Genomic DNA, 17,231 nt, shown 5'->3' with positions numbered 1-17,231 from the left:
TGTTGCCGTTCTTGAATTAAAAGGAAATATGGTTGAAGTACTATTGAGCAATTAAATTCTATTAAAAATCATCTCTTGATTGTAAACCTATATATGAGAGATGTACTCATTGACATGTTAGTCCTGGAGAACATGACATATTAATTTGTTGCAATTGACTGTGACCTAGATTTCCAAAACCTATTCGTTTTCTTAATTTATTAAAAATTGTGTTGTTTGAATATATGTTTGGGTTTGGTGCTTCATGCCAATCTGATGGGTCTAGTGACTTCCAAATGATTTTTACATGTTGTTCTAATGTAGCACTGTGACACTTCTGCTTCATATTAGCCAGTAAAGTAATGAAATGATAACAATAATATTTTATTGTGAAAATTCGGTAAATATAACAGACATACAAATGTAGAAAAAACACTTTTTAGTATAAGTATAAGTATATAATACATTTGTCACCTTCAATGTGACAGTGAATAACAGATAACAACAATTCAATGAAACCTATTAGGAATATACAAACCATGAACTCCAAACGGTGCAAGACTTCTAGTAGACACATATTTTATTGATGTTGTCTCAATTATAAAGATTAGTTGTAATAGTATCAATAAAAAAAAATATGTACTATTTATAGGCCTAACCAGGCTATAGTTCATATATTTAAAATAATTCTGTAATGTTCCTTTGGGTTTCCTGCATTTAAGGTTTTGTTTAGGCATTTCGTGTCTACCTTAATGGTTTATGAAGTTTCCATTTGAAGGACAGCATGATCGATTATCAGATGGTTGACTATTTTGAGATTTTTATTCAGTAGCATCGACCGTAAAAATATGAACGGTATACTTTTGATTATCATATGTCTGTGTTTTATTCAAAAGTTATACAATTTTTCTAATAAGATAACATTTGCCACTATTGTATGCCTCTTGTTTGTCCACTGAGCAAGTATCAGCTTGAAGTTTCGGGACAATATATAGGGTAGACTGTTAATTTTTGGAGGCTGTATGTTGCGCTTTGCCTAAAATTCGGTTATAAATGTTGTTTTAAGGGTTTAAAATTAGTGTAAATTTAATGATGATGCTCATTTCAATACGTACAACACATTATACAGTAGACCATACGTTTCGTCGTAGAACATTGTATTATAAACTACTGTATCTAGCCATCTGTTTATCCTAAGTAAAGAAATTGACTTTTGAAAGTCGAATTATATATATCGAACCGAAATATGTATTGTTTACAGTTTGCAAAACGACAACTTTTCTGATAATTGTAACATAGTTGTACCGGGTAATTCAATTTGGGAGAAAAAAGAAATCTTCAGCGTGTACACATTGACAAATGCAGGATAAAAAACTTTATTTTATTTAAAAAGTGAATGTATTGCTGTATTGCCTCATAGAATTTTCAAGTTTATTGAAACTAAATCTATAGAATTTTATATTGTTGTTTTATAAAATGTCTATTCATCAACTTCAGAGGTCATGATTAAGTTACCTTCCAGCAATCATGCTAAGATATTTGAGAATTTGTATGTTACTGCTTTACGTATTTTAAATACACCTACAGATTAAAAGACATACCGTGATTTATAAAATACTATTTTAATATCTAGAATTTGCAACACATACGAGAATGTTATAATGCTAAAAAGACATATAAATATGGAACGCCACAGTTGTCTTATGTGGAACTCTGATATTACGTTATGTTGTTTTGTCTTTACTTAATATGGTTTTGACATTACGTAATGAAATTATAATATATCCAATATGGAATAGTCATTACTTGATGATATTTCGATATTACACGATATGATTTCGTATTGACTTGATATAGTTTTGTCATTAATCAATATGGTTTTGTCATTACTCGATGTGGTTTCACAATTATTTAATATGGTTGTGTCATTAGTCAATGTGGTTTTAACATTACTTGATGTATAGTGACTTAACGTAATGTAGTTGTTTCATTACATGATGTGGTTTTGTTATTTCGTAATGATGATTTATCTTTTCTTTAAATGGTTTTAACATTACGTAATGATGTTTCAAAATTTGATGATTTTACACTTCTTTATGTGTTTGTTTCATTATTTGATGTGATCTTGTTATTCTTTGATGTGGTCCTGTCATTCTTTGATGTGTTTATCCCATTACCTGATGAGGTAAAACCACGTGACCAATTCGGAAAAACCTGTTCTATTTTTCGATAGATTTCCATCTTGTATGGGACTTGCATGATATAACTAGTGTTCAAATTAAAGTTCGGGATAATGTTTGAGTTAAACTTTGAGTTAGTTTACGAATTCAAGTCATGCTTATAATTAAAGTTCTAGTTAGCATTGAGTTTCGAGTTGGACTTCGAGTTTGAGTCACATTTAAAGTCAGAGTTCCAGTTACAACTTTGAATTTGAGTCCCTTCTTGAGGTAGAGTTTGAGTAAGATTCGAATTTAAGTCTCATTTAGATTAATTAAGATTTCGAGTTGAAATTCGAGCTATTTCATATGTCTTTTTGAGTTTGTAATTAAATTTTCTATCGCGGAACAAAGGCTTTTGCTCGGGCTTCCGAAAGGAGTGCTCCAGGATGATGCGTACTAAATAAACAATGTTGCAGTATACAAAACGCAACATAGGATTTGAAATACAGTTAGATGCTGTGTTTGCCAATGAGACAACTATCCACCCGAGTTTAAATGCAATGGATGTAAGAAATCATAATATATTGGCATCCGTACAGCCTTCGACTCTCCGTATAGTCAGCTACAAAAGGCCACCATGCACTATGTGAATAAAAATCAAACGGAAAAACTAACGGTCTATTTTACAAAAAAAATACAAATATGAAAATCAAATATGACACATATGTATACAACGACAACAGTTATTGAACTTCATGCTCCTGACTTGGGGCAGGTATATACAGAAAGTGCACTCCACTCATTTAACCGCTTATACCACAAAAAGTTAATTTTTATTTTTCTCCTAAAAGAGGAAAAATAATAAAACTGAGAAAAAAACCCTGACCACATGCACACCTTCAATACATGTTCAAACAGCTAGCAGAGTGATAAATTCCTAGCATTCAAATTGTAGGAGGAGTTATGCAAGCGAATTTCCCAAAAATGACAAAGTTCAACTTTCTCCCAAAAGAGCACAATGAAATTAATAAAATTAAACCCTGACCACATGCAACACACCTTCAATATGTGTACAAACAGACAGTAAAGAAAAAACTTCCTAGGATTCAAACTGTTGGATGAGTCATTCAAATAACTAAAAGTTTAACATGTTTAACTCAAACATTAACCCGAACTTTAATTTGAACACTAATTAGATGGATGGCCACACGCATTCACGGCACATACAACATGGAAATCTGTCTAAAAATAGAACAGGTTTTTCCGAATTGGTCACGTGGTTTTACCTCATCAAGTAATAGGATAACCACATCAAAGAATGACAGGACCACATCAAAGAATAACAAGATCACATCAAATAATGAAATAAACACATAAATAAGTGTAAAATCATCAAATTTTGAAACATCATTTCGTAATTTTAAAACCATTTAAAGAATAGATAAATCATCATTACGAAATAGGATTAAACACATTTTTTCTAGAGGTTATTGATGTGTAAACCGGGGCGATTGATTCACAAACTGAATAAAAGTCCGGTTTACACATCAATAACCTCTAGAAAAAATTGTGTTTAATCCTTATAATTCTTCAGCCAAACATACGCGATTATTAATTTACATCATTTGTTTGATGGCTGCTATATTTTCCATCAAAAGCACAATGGCATGTCGTTACTAAGGAGTACGCCGCCATCTTGACTTTCTAAAAACAATAAATGTCCGACAAATGCAACAGAATCTAAAATGAAATAGCACCTACCTAAAAAAACTTCATTTTAATTAAATATTATCCGAATTTGAAGCGTACACATAACGAAATAGTCTTTCCCTTGAACATTTTCATTCGTATGACGTCGTGTTTTGCCATGACGTAACTTCGCCAAATCCTTCATGAAATTTCGCGGAATTTTATTTAAATCTTATTTTTATATATTTTCGAAGCTTTTATGCATTTATTTATTTTCTTTCTTTTTTTTTATGCATTAGAATAGAAACAACTGTTATGCAATTGTTGTATAATCTCAATTTGCTGAAAATCCCAGTATCCCTGCAAGAATGTGTATCGCGCATGAATAGATTACGAAAGTAGTTTCGGAAACATGGTTTATCGAAGTGTAAACCAAGAGAAAAAAATCTAAGTGACCAATCCAATTCAAGTATTTATAGATATGCAAATGATATAAGAATTATCATGTAATGAAACAACTAAATTACGTTAAGTCACATACACATCAAGTAATGTTAAAACCACATTGACTAATGACACAATCATATTAGATAATGGTGAAACCACATCGAGTAATGACAAAACCATAATTGAGTTATGATAAAACTATATCAAGTCAATACGAAACCATATCGTGTAATATGGAAATATCATTAAGTAATGACTATTCCATATTGAGTTATATTAAAACATCATAATGTAATGTCAAAACCATATTAAGTAAAGACAAAATATCATTCAGGAATGATAAAACAACATAAAGCAATATCAGAGTTCCACATGAGACAGCTGTGGCGTTCCATATATAAAACATATTCATTTTTTGTGTGGGAAAAGTAAAATAGTTTATTCACATCACATTGTTTGCTATAGATGCGATATGATGTTATTTTTACAACTATGGCATAATTGATCTTCATTCTCATTTTAAGTAAACCTACTTAAAAAACTGTCAAAAAGAATCGTGAATGAAATGGACGAAACTAAGCAATGGATTCGGATTAATATATAGTGTTTCGGAATGTTTCTTCTTAGAATCATCTGACACAAATCTGGAGATTGATGTATTGATTCCATAGATAAATGTTAATGAATGTAAGACATGAAATATCAAAAGAATACCGAATAGATTCTTAAAGTTTCTTCTATACATGGTTACAATGAGTAGCAATATATTTTCGAATTTAAACTTTGGACACTAATATATATGTACACACCAAACATATTTATCTATAATAACCTTATTCGTGTTAGTTGTTTATGGGAAAGATTATTACACACTCTAACTCGAAGGGGAAAGCCAGAACAGGGAAACACGAAAGATAAGCTTAAGCTTATATGCGAAAAAGGTTTAATTTTAGTATAAGTTCAAAGCTTTTAAGATGCCTGTATTTTGCGGGTTGGACACAAATCTATATGTCTTTTAGTTAATCCTGTTAGCAAACTTCAAGCAAAATATATTATCACTCAATTCCTCAGAGAATAAGACTATCGCCAATTGAAAGCATTTACTGAGATAGATTAAGACCAAATGGTAACTGCCACCACTAAATCATCTACAGTCAAATTGAAGCTTTAATCAAATCTCCTTTTGAATGTGCGCGATCAAGGGTTTCTTTTCCAATTCTATATAAATATAAAAGTGATGACGTAAACACATATAATTGAAGGCTATCTGATTAAATTTCAGAAACAAAAACAGTATAAACAAATAATTTGTTCATATCAACAACAGCCATAAATAGCTATATACATCTTAAAATTATCAAATCAAAACAAAGACAATTTGTGCAATGTCTAAATGATAACATTACACACGCACAGTTTTGTAGATGAGTGATTTTACACAAGTTAAGGCAGTAACCATTTGATTTTCGGAGGGGGGGCTATGGATATTTTTGGATAAAAAGGTTTGTTTCCTGTTTTTGGAGAGAAAAAAATAATTTGTTTATGACAATGAGCTTGCCAATATATATCATACTAACATTGAAAGAAAAAATAGCTTTCGACTTGTCGCCCAAAAATCTTTTGTATATTTCAAAGGCGAAAAAAAAAACCATAGCCCCATGTTTACGAGTTTAACCTACTTTCCTTCGAAATGAGCGTGAACCTGAAATATAAAAGTTTTTATTTCACAAGAAATCCAGAGGAGATATAATGTAAATATTACAAAAAAATTAAGTGAATTGTCTGATCAAAAGCTGGCGTTCTTTGTATTTTATACACATTTTTTTATGTTTATAATATTTCATAAGTATTTTGAAAATTGCAGATAAAATCATAATATGAAAGTGTGGACTTGAAACTCATTTTTTTTAAATATAGACTCATTCACTATTCCGAAGTTTCAATTGCCGATCCTTTTACATCTTCTAATGTTACAAAGTAATCTTCATCTTCTTCGAATTCGTTGTCTTCTGATTCACTTTCTGGTAACGGATCAGCCTTAACATTAAAGTCTATGTCAGCATACGGCGATCGATTATTTGAACCATAAACATAGAACTTACGACCATTCTTTTCCTGTTTTGGTTCGAAGTCTACCTCGATATAAACCAAACCCGAGGGGTTCTGAAATAATATGTGAATTTAAAAAAAAAATCATTTAAACGAATGAAGCAGATTATATGATTCGTGTACAACTTTCACATGTTTCACTAGCTTCCCCAAAAACAAAATATTTCTGAAACAAATTCTAAAACATTGCAGATTTTAAAATCCAAATTACAGAAAAGAAATAAAAAATGTTAAAATTGAAAGATTCCCTTTGGAACTTACTACGGTTATTGTAGTTTTATTATGAAAATAATTCAAATTATAAATCAAAAATTTACAATGAGTTGACTTAGTGCCAATAAGATAATACAAGCGCTGTATTACAGGTCGACAGGTGCTAGAACTAATGATTGACAAACAACCAGCATAGGAAAATATGGAGTTTTTTGAGAATATCGAAGGATATATTTAATTTGAAAGTATCGTTATTTTAAATTTGTGCATTTTTCCATATACTGACAGTCCGTTTGTCTTACTTATAAAAATCATACATAAAAAATGTGTTCATAATATAATTGTATGTAGATTATGTTAATTAATGGTTGAAATTGCATGGAAAAAAATCATGTTCGTCTTCTTTTATCATGTTTATGTGCATATTGTATGTTCCTGTGCTTTCAGACTGTTCATGTCAAACGTAACGATATCCCATAATCTGTGATACAATATGACTCGGGAATTTACGGTGTTGCTATCGATTCGAAATTTATTGAACTTAACTATTGATGATCAATCATTATGGTGTAAACAAACTTTTATCCACTTTTTTTTTTTTATTAAAAACATAAACTAAGTTTGTTTAACTGAAGTAACATTTCATTATTCAAGTGTTGTTAATTTAAAGTAAAGTGTGATAAACCATTTCAAACTCAGGTTTTGAAATCAGCAGACTCCAAACATAATCATGTATCTTACATGTACCTATCTAATAAACGATTACAACGCCGAATGAGGAGCGTTATCAAATTTGTTTTCGTTTTGAAAAGTGGTTTGAAAGGAGACCAAAATCGTCCAAAAAAAAAACCCAGACGTGAAGTAAAAGCAATATCTCAGATATTTAATTTAAAGGTCTATAAGAACCTGATTGTGCTGAATATTTCCCTGGGTGCCTGCCTGAACTTCCTGTACCATGTTCATATCTTTCATTTGGCTGTTGTTGTCAGTACCTGAGTTCACATTAGAAAAATAGTAAGTTGTACCAGCAAAGGAAAGTTAAGTTAGTATACTATTTAGTTTTGTTTATTTTAAATTCATACGGTTTGTATTGTTTAAAATAATTAGAATGTGGAATTTATGTTTAGTTATATTACCATAAACGCTGTATCTGTTAAAATAAAGGTAAACTGTACATGTACTTTAAACGGGTTCAACGTTACATAATTATTAAATGTTGTACATTAATGGATTTGCTTAACTCATGAACGTAAAAAATGTCATCACAATGCATGACTTATATTTATTATATTTATACATTTTCAATAAATATTATAAAATCAAGTGAGAAAAAAAGTAAATAAATAAATGGGGTTTGCCACATCTCTGGAATAGCAACTCTCAAATACTTTTTTTTAACAAATAATACCTGTATGACTATTTCAATAGTTTATTTTACAATGTTATGTAAAATACTGTATTTTGTATCCATTATATATGTTATGTGTATATGCCCCCCTGGGGACCTAATTTGAAAAATAAAATTTATTTTATCTTATCTTATCTTAACTTATCTTATATGAAGAGCTTTACTGTAATAAAAGTAATTTAAAATGTCATTGTCAGTTAGTTTGAATATCCCTTTGGAGTCTTTCGTCTCTCTTTGACTAAATTCGCATGGAAGTTGATGCATGCATAGTAGGTTTTCCCTGTCGAAGCCCCCAGTATTGTTCCATTTGTAGATCCTGTAACTTCTTTAGTTTTTGTTTGTTACCTTTGTTTCGCTCTTTTTAATCGATTAACACATTAAACATCGGTATGCTTCTGCCACTTAAATTGATGTCAATTTTTAAGTATAATGTATCCTAAATAATAATTTCATATAAAAAAAATCCCTAAATTACAAAATATGTTGACTCCCATCCAGTTAGATAAAATGGATGGTGAACTTATCGATTTTATAACCATTTTTAAAGTTTTTTTCCATTTTGCACACTATGCTGTTTTGTCTAGAGTTTACCGTATGATAAAAATTATATCTTGAGATCAACCAAATAATATAAACAAAACAAAGTTACCATAAAAACAGACCTTTGTTTCGAAAGTTATACACAGAGATTAATATCCCTACAGTTACAATAATGATGGTAACAACCGTTACGATCATGTGGTTCTTCTCAGATAAACCAACTATTGTTTCTAAAAGAGAGATTATTATAATTCAAACTTTTGAACCTGTTGTATGTATAAACTAAAATCGAAACATAAATTCGAAAAGTGTAATATAAAGAAAAACCAGATAATTTACAAGTTGATCTTTTACAAATGATCTTCACAGATTCTCTAAAAGATGTCCAACGGAAATCTAATCGAAATGTTTTAGTGGATTTCGTGTTACTTAGTCTTAGGTTTTCTATGTTGTGTCTTCTGTACTATAATTTTCTGTTTGTCTTTTAATTTTGGCCATGGCGTTGTCAGTTTGTTTTCAATCTATGATTTTGACTGTCTCTCTGGTATCTTTCGTCCCTCTTTTATTGAAACTGGTGTCTTTTTGAAGTTATAAAACAAGTTACCTAAAAACAAAAAACACAAACACCGAGCATTTTGAAAACAAGATAGCAAATTAAAACAATTAACCAGTATTATAACTCTAATTCAATAATTAAGGGAAACGGGTATTGAAAATTTAAGTATAGTATATATAAAAAGTAAAGTAATTCATAATACGTTTAATGCAGTATACAATATATGAAATGTTAATATATCTGTATTGTTTTTTTTTTTATTCTTTTAAAAGATAAGGTTTTGATGGTAGATATTGTATGGTCTTAATTTGCTAACTTCGTTCAGATTTTTGTTCAACGAGAGACCATATAGAGCTTGCCATAATGTTTAGATATCCCTTCATTGTTAAATGTCGTATGTTTTATTGTCTTTGACTGCTGTCTCATTCTATTATACCAACAATCTACTTACATCCATATGTATTGAAGTTTAACTATTTATAATGTGTTACCTTGTTCTCCATGGAAGGTTTCCAATGTCGAAGGCATATATCTTATTTCTGTGAAAGAATTGCATAGGAGTTTTCAAATTGATTTATTACTTTTAATGCAGGGTTTAGGTATAGTCTATTATGAATTGATAAAAAAGAAAAAATACTTGTGTTCTATGTTATTTGACTGAAAAAAGTCACAATTCTAAAAACAGTTCAACAAAGCAGCCATTCTTTATCTATAATATAACACAGCAAAAGCAAAATAAACAACACAAATATAGAACTTGCATACTTGTTTTAAATTATGAAACTCCCCACAAAATATGTGATACATGATTCCAATCAGCATAAACAATGTACATGTATATAATGCATACAGAATAAAGGTTAACTAGTGAATACAGAATAATACCATTCAATCAATTCTTAATTTTCATAAGAATGAAAAAAAAAACATTAATTAATAAAACCATATGCATGTCACAAGGAAGCAAACAAGTTTACAGTAACTGCGGGTACTCCAGATCTTGTATCGGTGTTTTGTGTACATTGTTTTTCAAAGTTAGAAATTTTTGTGTACATGTTCATCTACTGTTTAAACCATTTGGAACTTGATATTACAGCTTGCTCATTATGGTGTGCTGTTACACTACTATCGTAGATTAGTGGGATAGTTGAGCGCTTACAAATATGTTTAACCCCGGCACGTTTTGTATGGATCTGTCCCATGTCAGGAGACTGTAACTCAATGGTTGTCACTAGTTGTTGCCATAATGCTATGTTTTTGGAATTGATTTTTTTAACATGATTCATATTTTATCTAAAATATTTCAAATTGGTCAAAAGAGTTGCAAAAAATGAATGATTATATTAGTATCCACAGGTGTTCGACGGGAACTACGGGCCACCAAAACCTCTATTTTTGTCATTCAACATTCAATGATGATTCATTTTAATACATTACACCTTGTTGTTTCAAAGGAGAAGATTATAGAAAATTCGCCAATCGGAAATAAAACCAAAAAAACAATGGTTGCCATTTGCTTCATACATTTAGAATCTAATGCAGGAACTTTAACATGTTTAACTTAAGTTTTCTGCAAAGTTTGATTTAAGGTGGCAAATGATAATGAAAAAGTTTATTGTCTAAAAACAAATGGACGAGGACAGCTAATACGCCTAATGGGTGATGTCAGTTTACATGGCATCTTTTGTCAGATTATATGTTAAGGTAGATAGGGTGTCTTCCTCCATTTTGGATTTTTAAATACCAGAAAACAAGGTCTAATTGTTTTATAAAATTTGCAAATTTTGATATTTGTAGGTAATTCATGAGTAAGATTTTTCATTATGATATAGAATATGCCATGTTTTATTATATTTATGGTTGTATTTTACCAAAAAACAAATACTTTTGTTTGATATATTTTTTTCCAACTTTGCCAAATAAGGGTAGACAACTCAAATACAAGGGCAGATAATTCAGATAGTGTTACTTTTACAATAGAATGTGTTAGGAATTTATCCATTTTATTATGTAGCAAGAAAACGAGTCCGGTGACCCCATTTTTTCTTATTATTATCTGAAAGAATAATATGTGAGCTATCTTTTTGTATTTTATCTCAAAATTCTATGGTAAAGTTTTCGTTTTATGACCGAAAATTGGGTTTTCCATGCATAATCTATACAAAATTTGACAATTTTGCGCAACCTGTAGTGTGAAAATAAGTCCGGTGACCCATTCTTTTTATTAATGTTCTTAAACAAGCAGGATATAAGCTACATTTTTGCAAATTATTAAGAAATTCTATGGATTATAATTTAGACACCCCATCTACCTTAAATAAGAAAAATAAAGAAACAAGCATACACAAACTTTACCTAAGGACTTACGTACGATATTTAACCGAACGCTTTTCCGAATTTTCTTCCCGATATAAGACGCAGTACATGCGTATATAGCATTCTGCTGTTCTTCTTTTGGAATTAATTCGTAGGCAGACACATTTCCCTGACTTTCGCAAAGCAAATTGCCGTTTGTTGACCACGAAATACTGCTGGGATGCTGATGTTCAGAAATACATTTCAAAATCAAAGATATTCCAATAAAACCAACAACTGTATTTGATTCATTGACATTCAATATCTGTATTTCATCATTCGACGCTACAATGTATAAATAAAAGGGAATAGTAAATACATTGAAAGTGGATAACACGATTACAAGAACATGTAAACTAGTGCACTATGCTTTTTTGTAGTTCATACAGTATGGACAATAAACTTCAACATATGTAAAATTGTTATTTAAAAACATAGTTGTTACTTTTAGAGAAAACGTCTTAAAAAATTCATGCATGAGAAAAAAAGCAACAATAGTGACATGTCTTCGAAAAAGAGTTATGAATTGAACAATAATTGAAAATAGAACACCAATTCGTTTTTATTAATTCATGCATCTTGAAATAGCGTACTTTTTAACCACATGAAAGTAGGCTTCTCATACCTTCGGTTAACCCGAGATCACCATTGATTTTTTATTATGTTTCGTGTTGTCTTAAGCAGCGCTAGCATTGCAATACTTTTGTATTTTTTTTTACAACAAACAAACACTTCGTTAAAAAAAAAGCTAAATACAATTTTCAATTCGAATGCATATACATATAGTGTTTTGTAAACTTGTTTGTAGTTTAGCCTTTTAGTCGTTATTTGCAATTGGCATTTTCGGTTTCTTTTTAACACATAAGTTTTGTTGTCCATCTGTGTCCATATAAAAATAAGGCGATGTGGTATATGATTGCCAGTGAGACATATATCACCAGGGTTTCAAATGACGAGAAAATAAGTCAATCTTTTTAATGAGATCGGACGTGAAAGGGTATCCATGATACGATGTATATCCCACAAAGATAAAGTGTGTCTTTAATGGTTCAGACAGTAATTAATTGGTAAATGTATCCAAATTTGCAGAAAAGGAAGCCATGAATTTTAAATCATACTTACTTGACAGACGTACTGATACCTCAGTCTCAAGTGGATTTTTGTTTATAGTTGACATGCATTTATAAATCTGTTCGTCAGCTTTAGTGATTTGTTGTAAAAGAAGATTGTATTCACCAATCGTGTGATTACCAACAACTTTGATATGTTTAATATCTGGGTTTACATTTCTGTTCTTAGCAATTACTTCGTGTGCGTCATTCTTACTTGACGGCATTGTAAATCTTATCCAATCAACACCTCCTGATGTACTCTTGAATGGACATTCCAGAACAGTTGTGGAGTTTTCTTTCACATATTCAATTACATCTGTTTCGTTTATAATTCCACCTGAAATTAGTACAAATTAGACAAAACGTGGTATAAAAAGTGTATATGCTCGTTATATATGTAAAGCAAAGAAATTTTTTTTTTACATCTAAACTATGAACATTTGTTTTTCAATTAAGGAAATAAAGGAAAGAATAATAAGAAAAACAGGACATAGTTGAAAATATAGATTAATGATTTACATACGCATAAAATCAGCAAAAAGATTCAATTTCGAATGCAACAAAGACCTTTTTACATTCATATTAATTTAACGATATTTATACACAGAAAACACAATAATATGTTCGGCGTTTGTTGTTGCATATGCTTTAGCATTAGCGAAAGTAAGCATTATAACTCATTTTCACATATTGATTCTGACGTCGCTGATAACTTATATATTTTAGACTTTGTGACTTCTCTGATACGTTCTGTTCGCGTATAATAGTCGTCGTATAATAGTCGTAACATGATAGTTACAGAGTGAGTGAATACGGTGTTATGTGAAAATGCGAATGTAACGATTAAATTATCTAAAGGTAAAAGGATAAGATACTTTTAAGACAGTTTTACTCTTGATGTGAGTTCAGATTAAAAAAAGATAAATGATGTGAAAATTAATTTAAAAAAATGCATAATTCTGTTTGTAACGAAATAAAACAAAAATAAGAATATCTATAAAATACGTATAGATTATATAACATGCCTTTTTCTATATTGGCCCTGGTATCATCCCGAGACTCTAGACGAGGGCCGATATTGGTCGAGGGATGATACCAGGGCCAATATGGTAAAGACATGTTATAATCTAATTATCACAATTCATATTTAAGTTGTGCAGAATAGAGAAAACAAATTTCAATCTTAACATTTTAATGAAACATAACAGGTAAAATCTTAAACATGTTTCACAAAAGTGTCGTTAAGGAAGCAATGACGTGACGTCATTTGGGATCCGGGCACAATATCAATATACTCTTTTTTGCCCCGGGCAATTTTGAGGTTATTGCATATGCAAAACCTAAGGTATTCATAATAAATATGTGATAAATTAAAATAACTTACCAATGTGCATTAGAATGAGAAGTCTCTTTCCAAAGAAAAAACTATGACCTGAAGTTAAAAGGATACATGTTCATAATATCATAGCTTTATGGTCAGTTAAACAGTTGCAGATTTCAAAATTGAGATTTTTAATCAATTATAATAAATTATTCATTGGCATTTTCAACATTGGTCAAAACAGACATGACAAAACTACCAGTTCCGGGATTGACTCCCTCGGTAAATCTAGTAGATACTTAGCCAGCCCACCGTAAGCGGTTTGAGTCCCGTTGGAGACAACCTAACTTGTAATATAAATCATGCTCTTCTTCCAAGTTAAATTTGGAGCCTAACTAAAACAAAACATGGTAGTAACTTAGACAGGATTTCTAGCTACGGTATCTCTTTTTTTTTGGTTATCTTTATTTTACAACACAACACTCTAACAGACTGAGCTATAGATATGGGTTGTTTGAGTCATACAGTACAACTCTGAGGTGGTTGAAGTCAGACGGGATGCTTCCTTCAATACACGTAGTAGATACTTAGTCTCCCGTAAGTGATCGCGCTTGGGAAGTCCCTCTATAGCTCAGTCTGTTAGAGTTTTGTTTTTTGAAATGAAGATAACAAAAAAAAAGAGCGCTGCCTTGTAGCACCGAGGTCCCGGGTTCGACTACCGGATGAGATAAAGTGATTTTCATGCACTCAGGTTACACACATAAGGCTCACTCTATAATGTTCGATTGGGCTAAAACAAAGAATCGAGGTGTTAAATATGTAATAATATTCTTCTTATTTTTTTCAATGTATATAAACATGCAGGAGTGAGGATATCACTATATTTGAGGTGCAAATTGGTCCAATTTAGTGTATTGATAGAAAAAGCTCCTATTACAGCAAAACAGTCTTTATAAAAGTATTCATGTACATCTAATTGAAGGATTTGTAGATTAAAATTGTCATTTACTGATATAATATATTGTAACAACTGGACAAATATAACATTTAATAATTTTTACAACCTGGAATTTACTATGCCAACAGAAGAAATAAGTCAACTACAGATGGATGAAAACTTTATTGGATGATGGCCTGTAACAGAAATATTATTGACTTTATGAACATTTATTTGAATTGGACATACTGTTATATTTGCAACTTTTTAACTTTATGCATTTTGTTTGGCAAGTGCCCCTTCCACTTGTTTACCAAACTCGTTTTCCTGTATAACATATTTTTCATAGATTGTAAGGTGTCTGGCACGAATAAGCATATACCTGAGATTATATTTCAACCCATTATAAGTCCTGAAAGTGTCTCAGTAAGGAAATATTTAAGTTTTACTATCGGTCCAAAGCATTTTTGTTGTTTCTCCGTGAAGAGCCATTTTACAGGTCATGTGACCGCAGTAGGAAATATTTTTGTCGTTGTTATTATATATCTTAAATCTCTTAAGTATTCTATAAGAGTAAGAAATAAGTCTTTACATTAATAGTTTTATTAAGACTTCATTATTTATATCTGTTAAAGATTAGTTTCTTAGGGATTATATTGTAACCAGTTTACTGCTGGAATTTAGTATCAGTACTCCCGGCGTCTGCTCTAGTCCTACGCACGGCTAGAAATTGGAAACAAGTATTAACGAAGTTTTAAGCTTCTTTTGCTAAATTTAAATAAAGGAAAAGTTAGGACTTTGGCCCATTTGTATTATAATTAAAGAACAGGCAATTTACTGTCCATTTTACGTGTGATTTTCAAATGTGCAGGTTTTCCTGTCAAGCCCCTATTTTATCGGACATTTTCCTGTCAGTCCTGATAGGGTTCTCATTGGCCCTCAGGGATCCCTGGCTAGATCCCTTATTTTTGATTGGCTTTCAGGGATCTCAAAAGTATATAAATAAGGTTCCACTCAGTGAAATGGCGGATAACTTGTTAGCTCAAGCCTAACTAGTAGCTTTAACTTGCAACTTGAAAGTTTATCTTTACCAGACCCAGCCCAACAGAAAAGCCAAGCAGGTTAATATGCTTTAATAATATAAGATGAAGTATTTTTAAGGAAATGTAAATATAAAGGCAGTTATCCCCCACCACACTGAGTGACCTAAATGACCCGAAAAACTGATTACTGATTAAGCGTCTGCATGTCTGCATTTGTCTGTGTACTATATACCATGAACATGTAATAATAAATATAATATACGTTCGAACCTATAGTTTATGGACTGAGAAATATGAGTGCATTGCCTGGCATCCATTCGTCTTTAGAGGTAGAAGACGGAAAAACCCCAAGATGCAGAATATTCCTGACGAGAGCCCCAAAACTTGTCAACAGACCCTTCCACAATTACTCGGCCTGTGGCGGCGGTTTGTTACAATATACTTACCTCTGTTCAGAAGAAACATACTCCGTTTATTTGCTACGGCATTTCGTATACACTAAAATAGTGAAAGTGGGATGCAATAAAATAAACGACGGAAACGGACATATTTTTGAAGCCGTAGAGCTTTAATATAGAACGGACATCCACGTTTTTCAAAATATTTACCAAATAAGGATATAATTTGCAGGATATAGTGTTGCCCTATATCCTATTTGACTTTTCGAAATATAGGAAATTAGAGGAATCATTAACAAGCAAATTCTTAAAGGCCACCAGTCGCCCACATTTGACTGTCCCTTTGGTATCTTTCGTCCCTCTTTTTTCAACACGTGCATGCTCAGCTACTTCTAGTGTAACTAATAGACGGAAAGTATATATACATTGGACTGTTTTCTGCTCTTTAGTCGAGTTGTTGTCTCTTTGACACATTCTCCATTTCCATTTTCAATTTAATATGATCATTTCAGAAATAAGCACGTGGGTTTTCCTTTAAAACATGTTTAAACATAGCTACAATGAACTAAATGAACAAAAGAAAAATGATATAGAAATACTACAATAAAAATGACTAAAATTGCAATCATACACAGCTGTAATATTGGAAATCTACTTTTAATATTCAGTACTATTTTGTTACTTTAAACATTATTGTTATATTTGGGAACCTGTATTTTACAGGACTTTATGTGTACTTGAAATTTAAGAACAACATTTTTTTGGTTACACGGTTACACATTTTCAGCATTTTGAAAGTTGGTCTATTTCAAATTTCTTAAAGTTATGATTTTCGACCATGGAATATTATGATCACGGTTGGACGTATTTGGCACAACTTTTTAGAATTTTGGATCCTCAATGCTCTTCAACTTTGTACATGTTTGGCTTTATAAATATTTTGATATGAACGTCACTGATGAGTC

General features: G+C 31.0%; 1 protein-coding gene across 1 annotated transcript; it reads right to left on the bottom strand.

Annotated features, from left to right (window-relative positions):
- Nucleotides 1–4,703: 4,703 nt before the first annotated feature.
- LOC139481032 (uncharacterized) lies at nt 4,704–16,385 on the bottom strand. Its single transcript, XM_071264065.1, has 8 exons — nt 16,315–16,385; nt 13,952–13,999; nt 12,578–12,904; nt 11,456–11,740; nt 9,592–9,639; nt 8,667–8,774; nt 7,503–7,588; nt 4,704–6,437 (listed from the first exon to the last, which is right to left on the bottom strand). Exons 1-8 carry the CDS (start codon nt 16,331–16,333, stop codon nt 6,201–6,203), a joined length of 1,158 nt encoding a protein of 385 aa, XP_071120166.1. The 5' UTR covers nt 16,334–16,385; the 3' UTR covers nt 4,704–6,200.
- Between the last annotated feature and the right edge of the window lie 846 nt (nt 16,386–17,231).

The sequence above is a fragment of the Mytilus edulis genome, chromosome 7 (assembly GCF_963676685.1).
Source record: "Mytilus edulis chromosome 7, xbMytEdul2.2, whole genome shotgun sequence".
NCBI classification, from domain to species: Eukaryota; Metazoa; Mollusca; class Bivalvia; order Mytilida; family Mytilidae; genus Mytilus; species Mytilus edulis.
The sequence above is the reverse complement of the archived record's forward strand: the minus strand, read 5'-3'. Positions and strand labels throughout refer to the sequence as shown.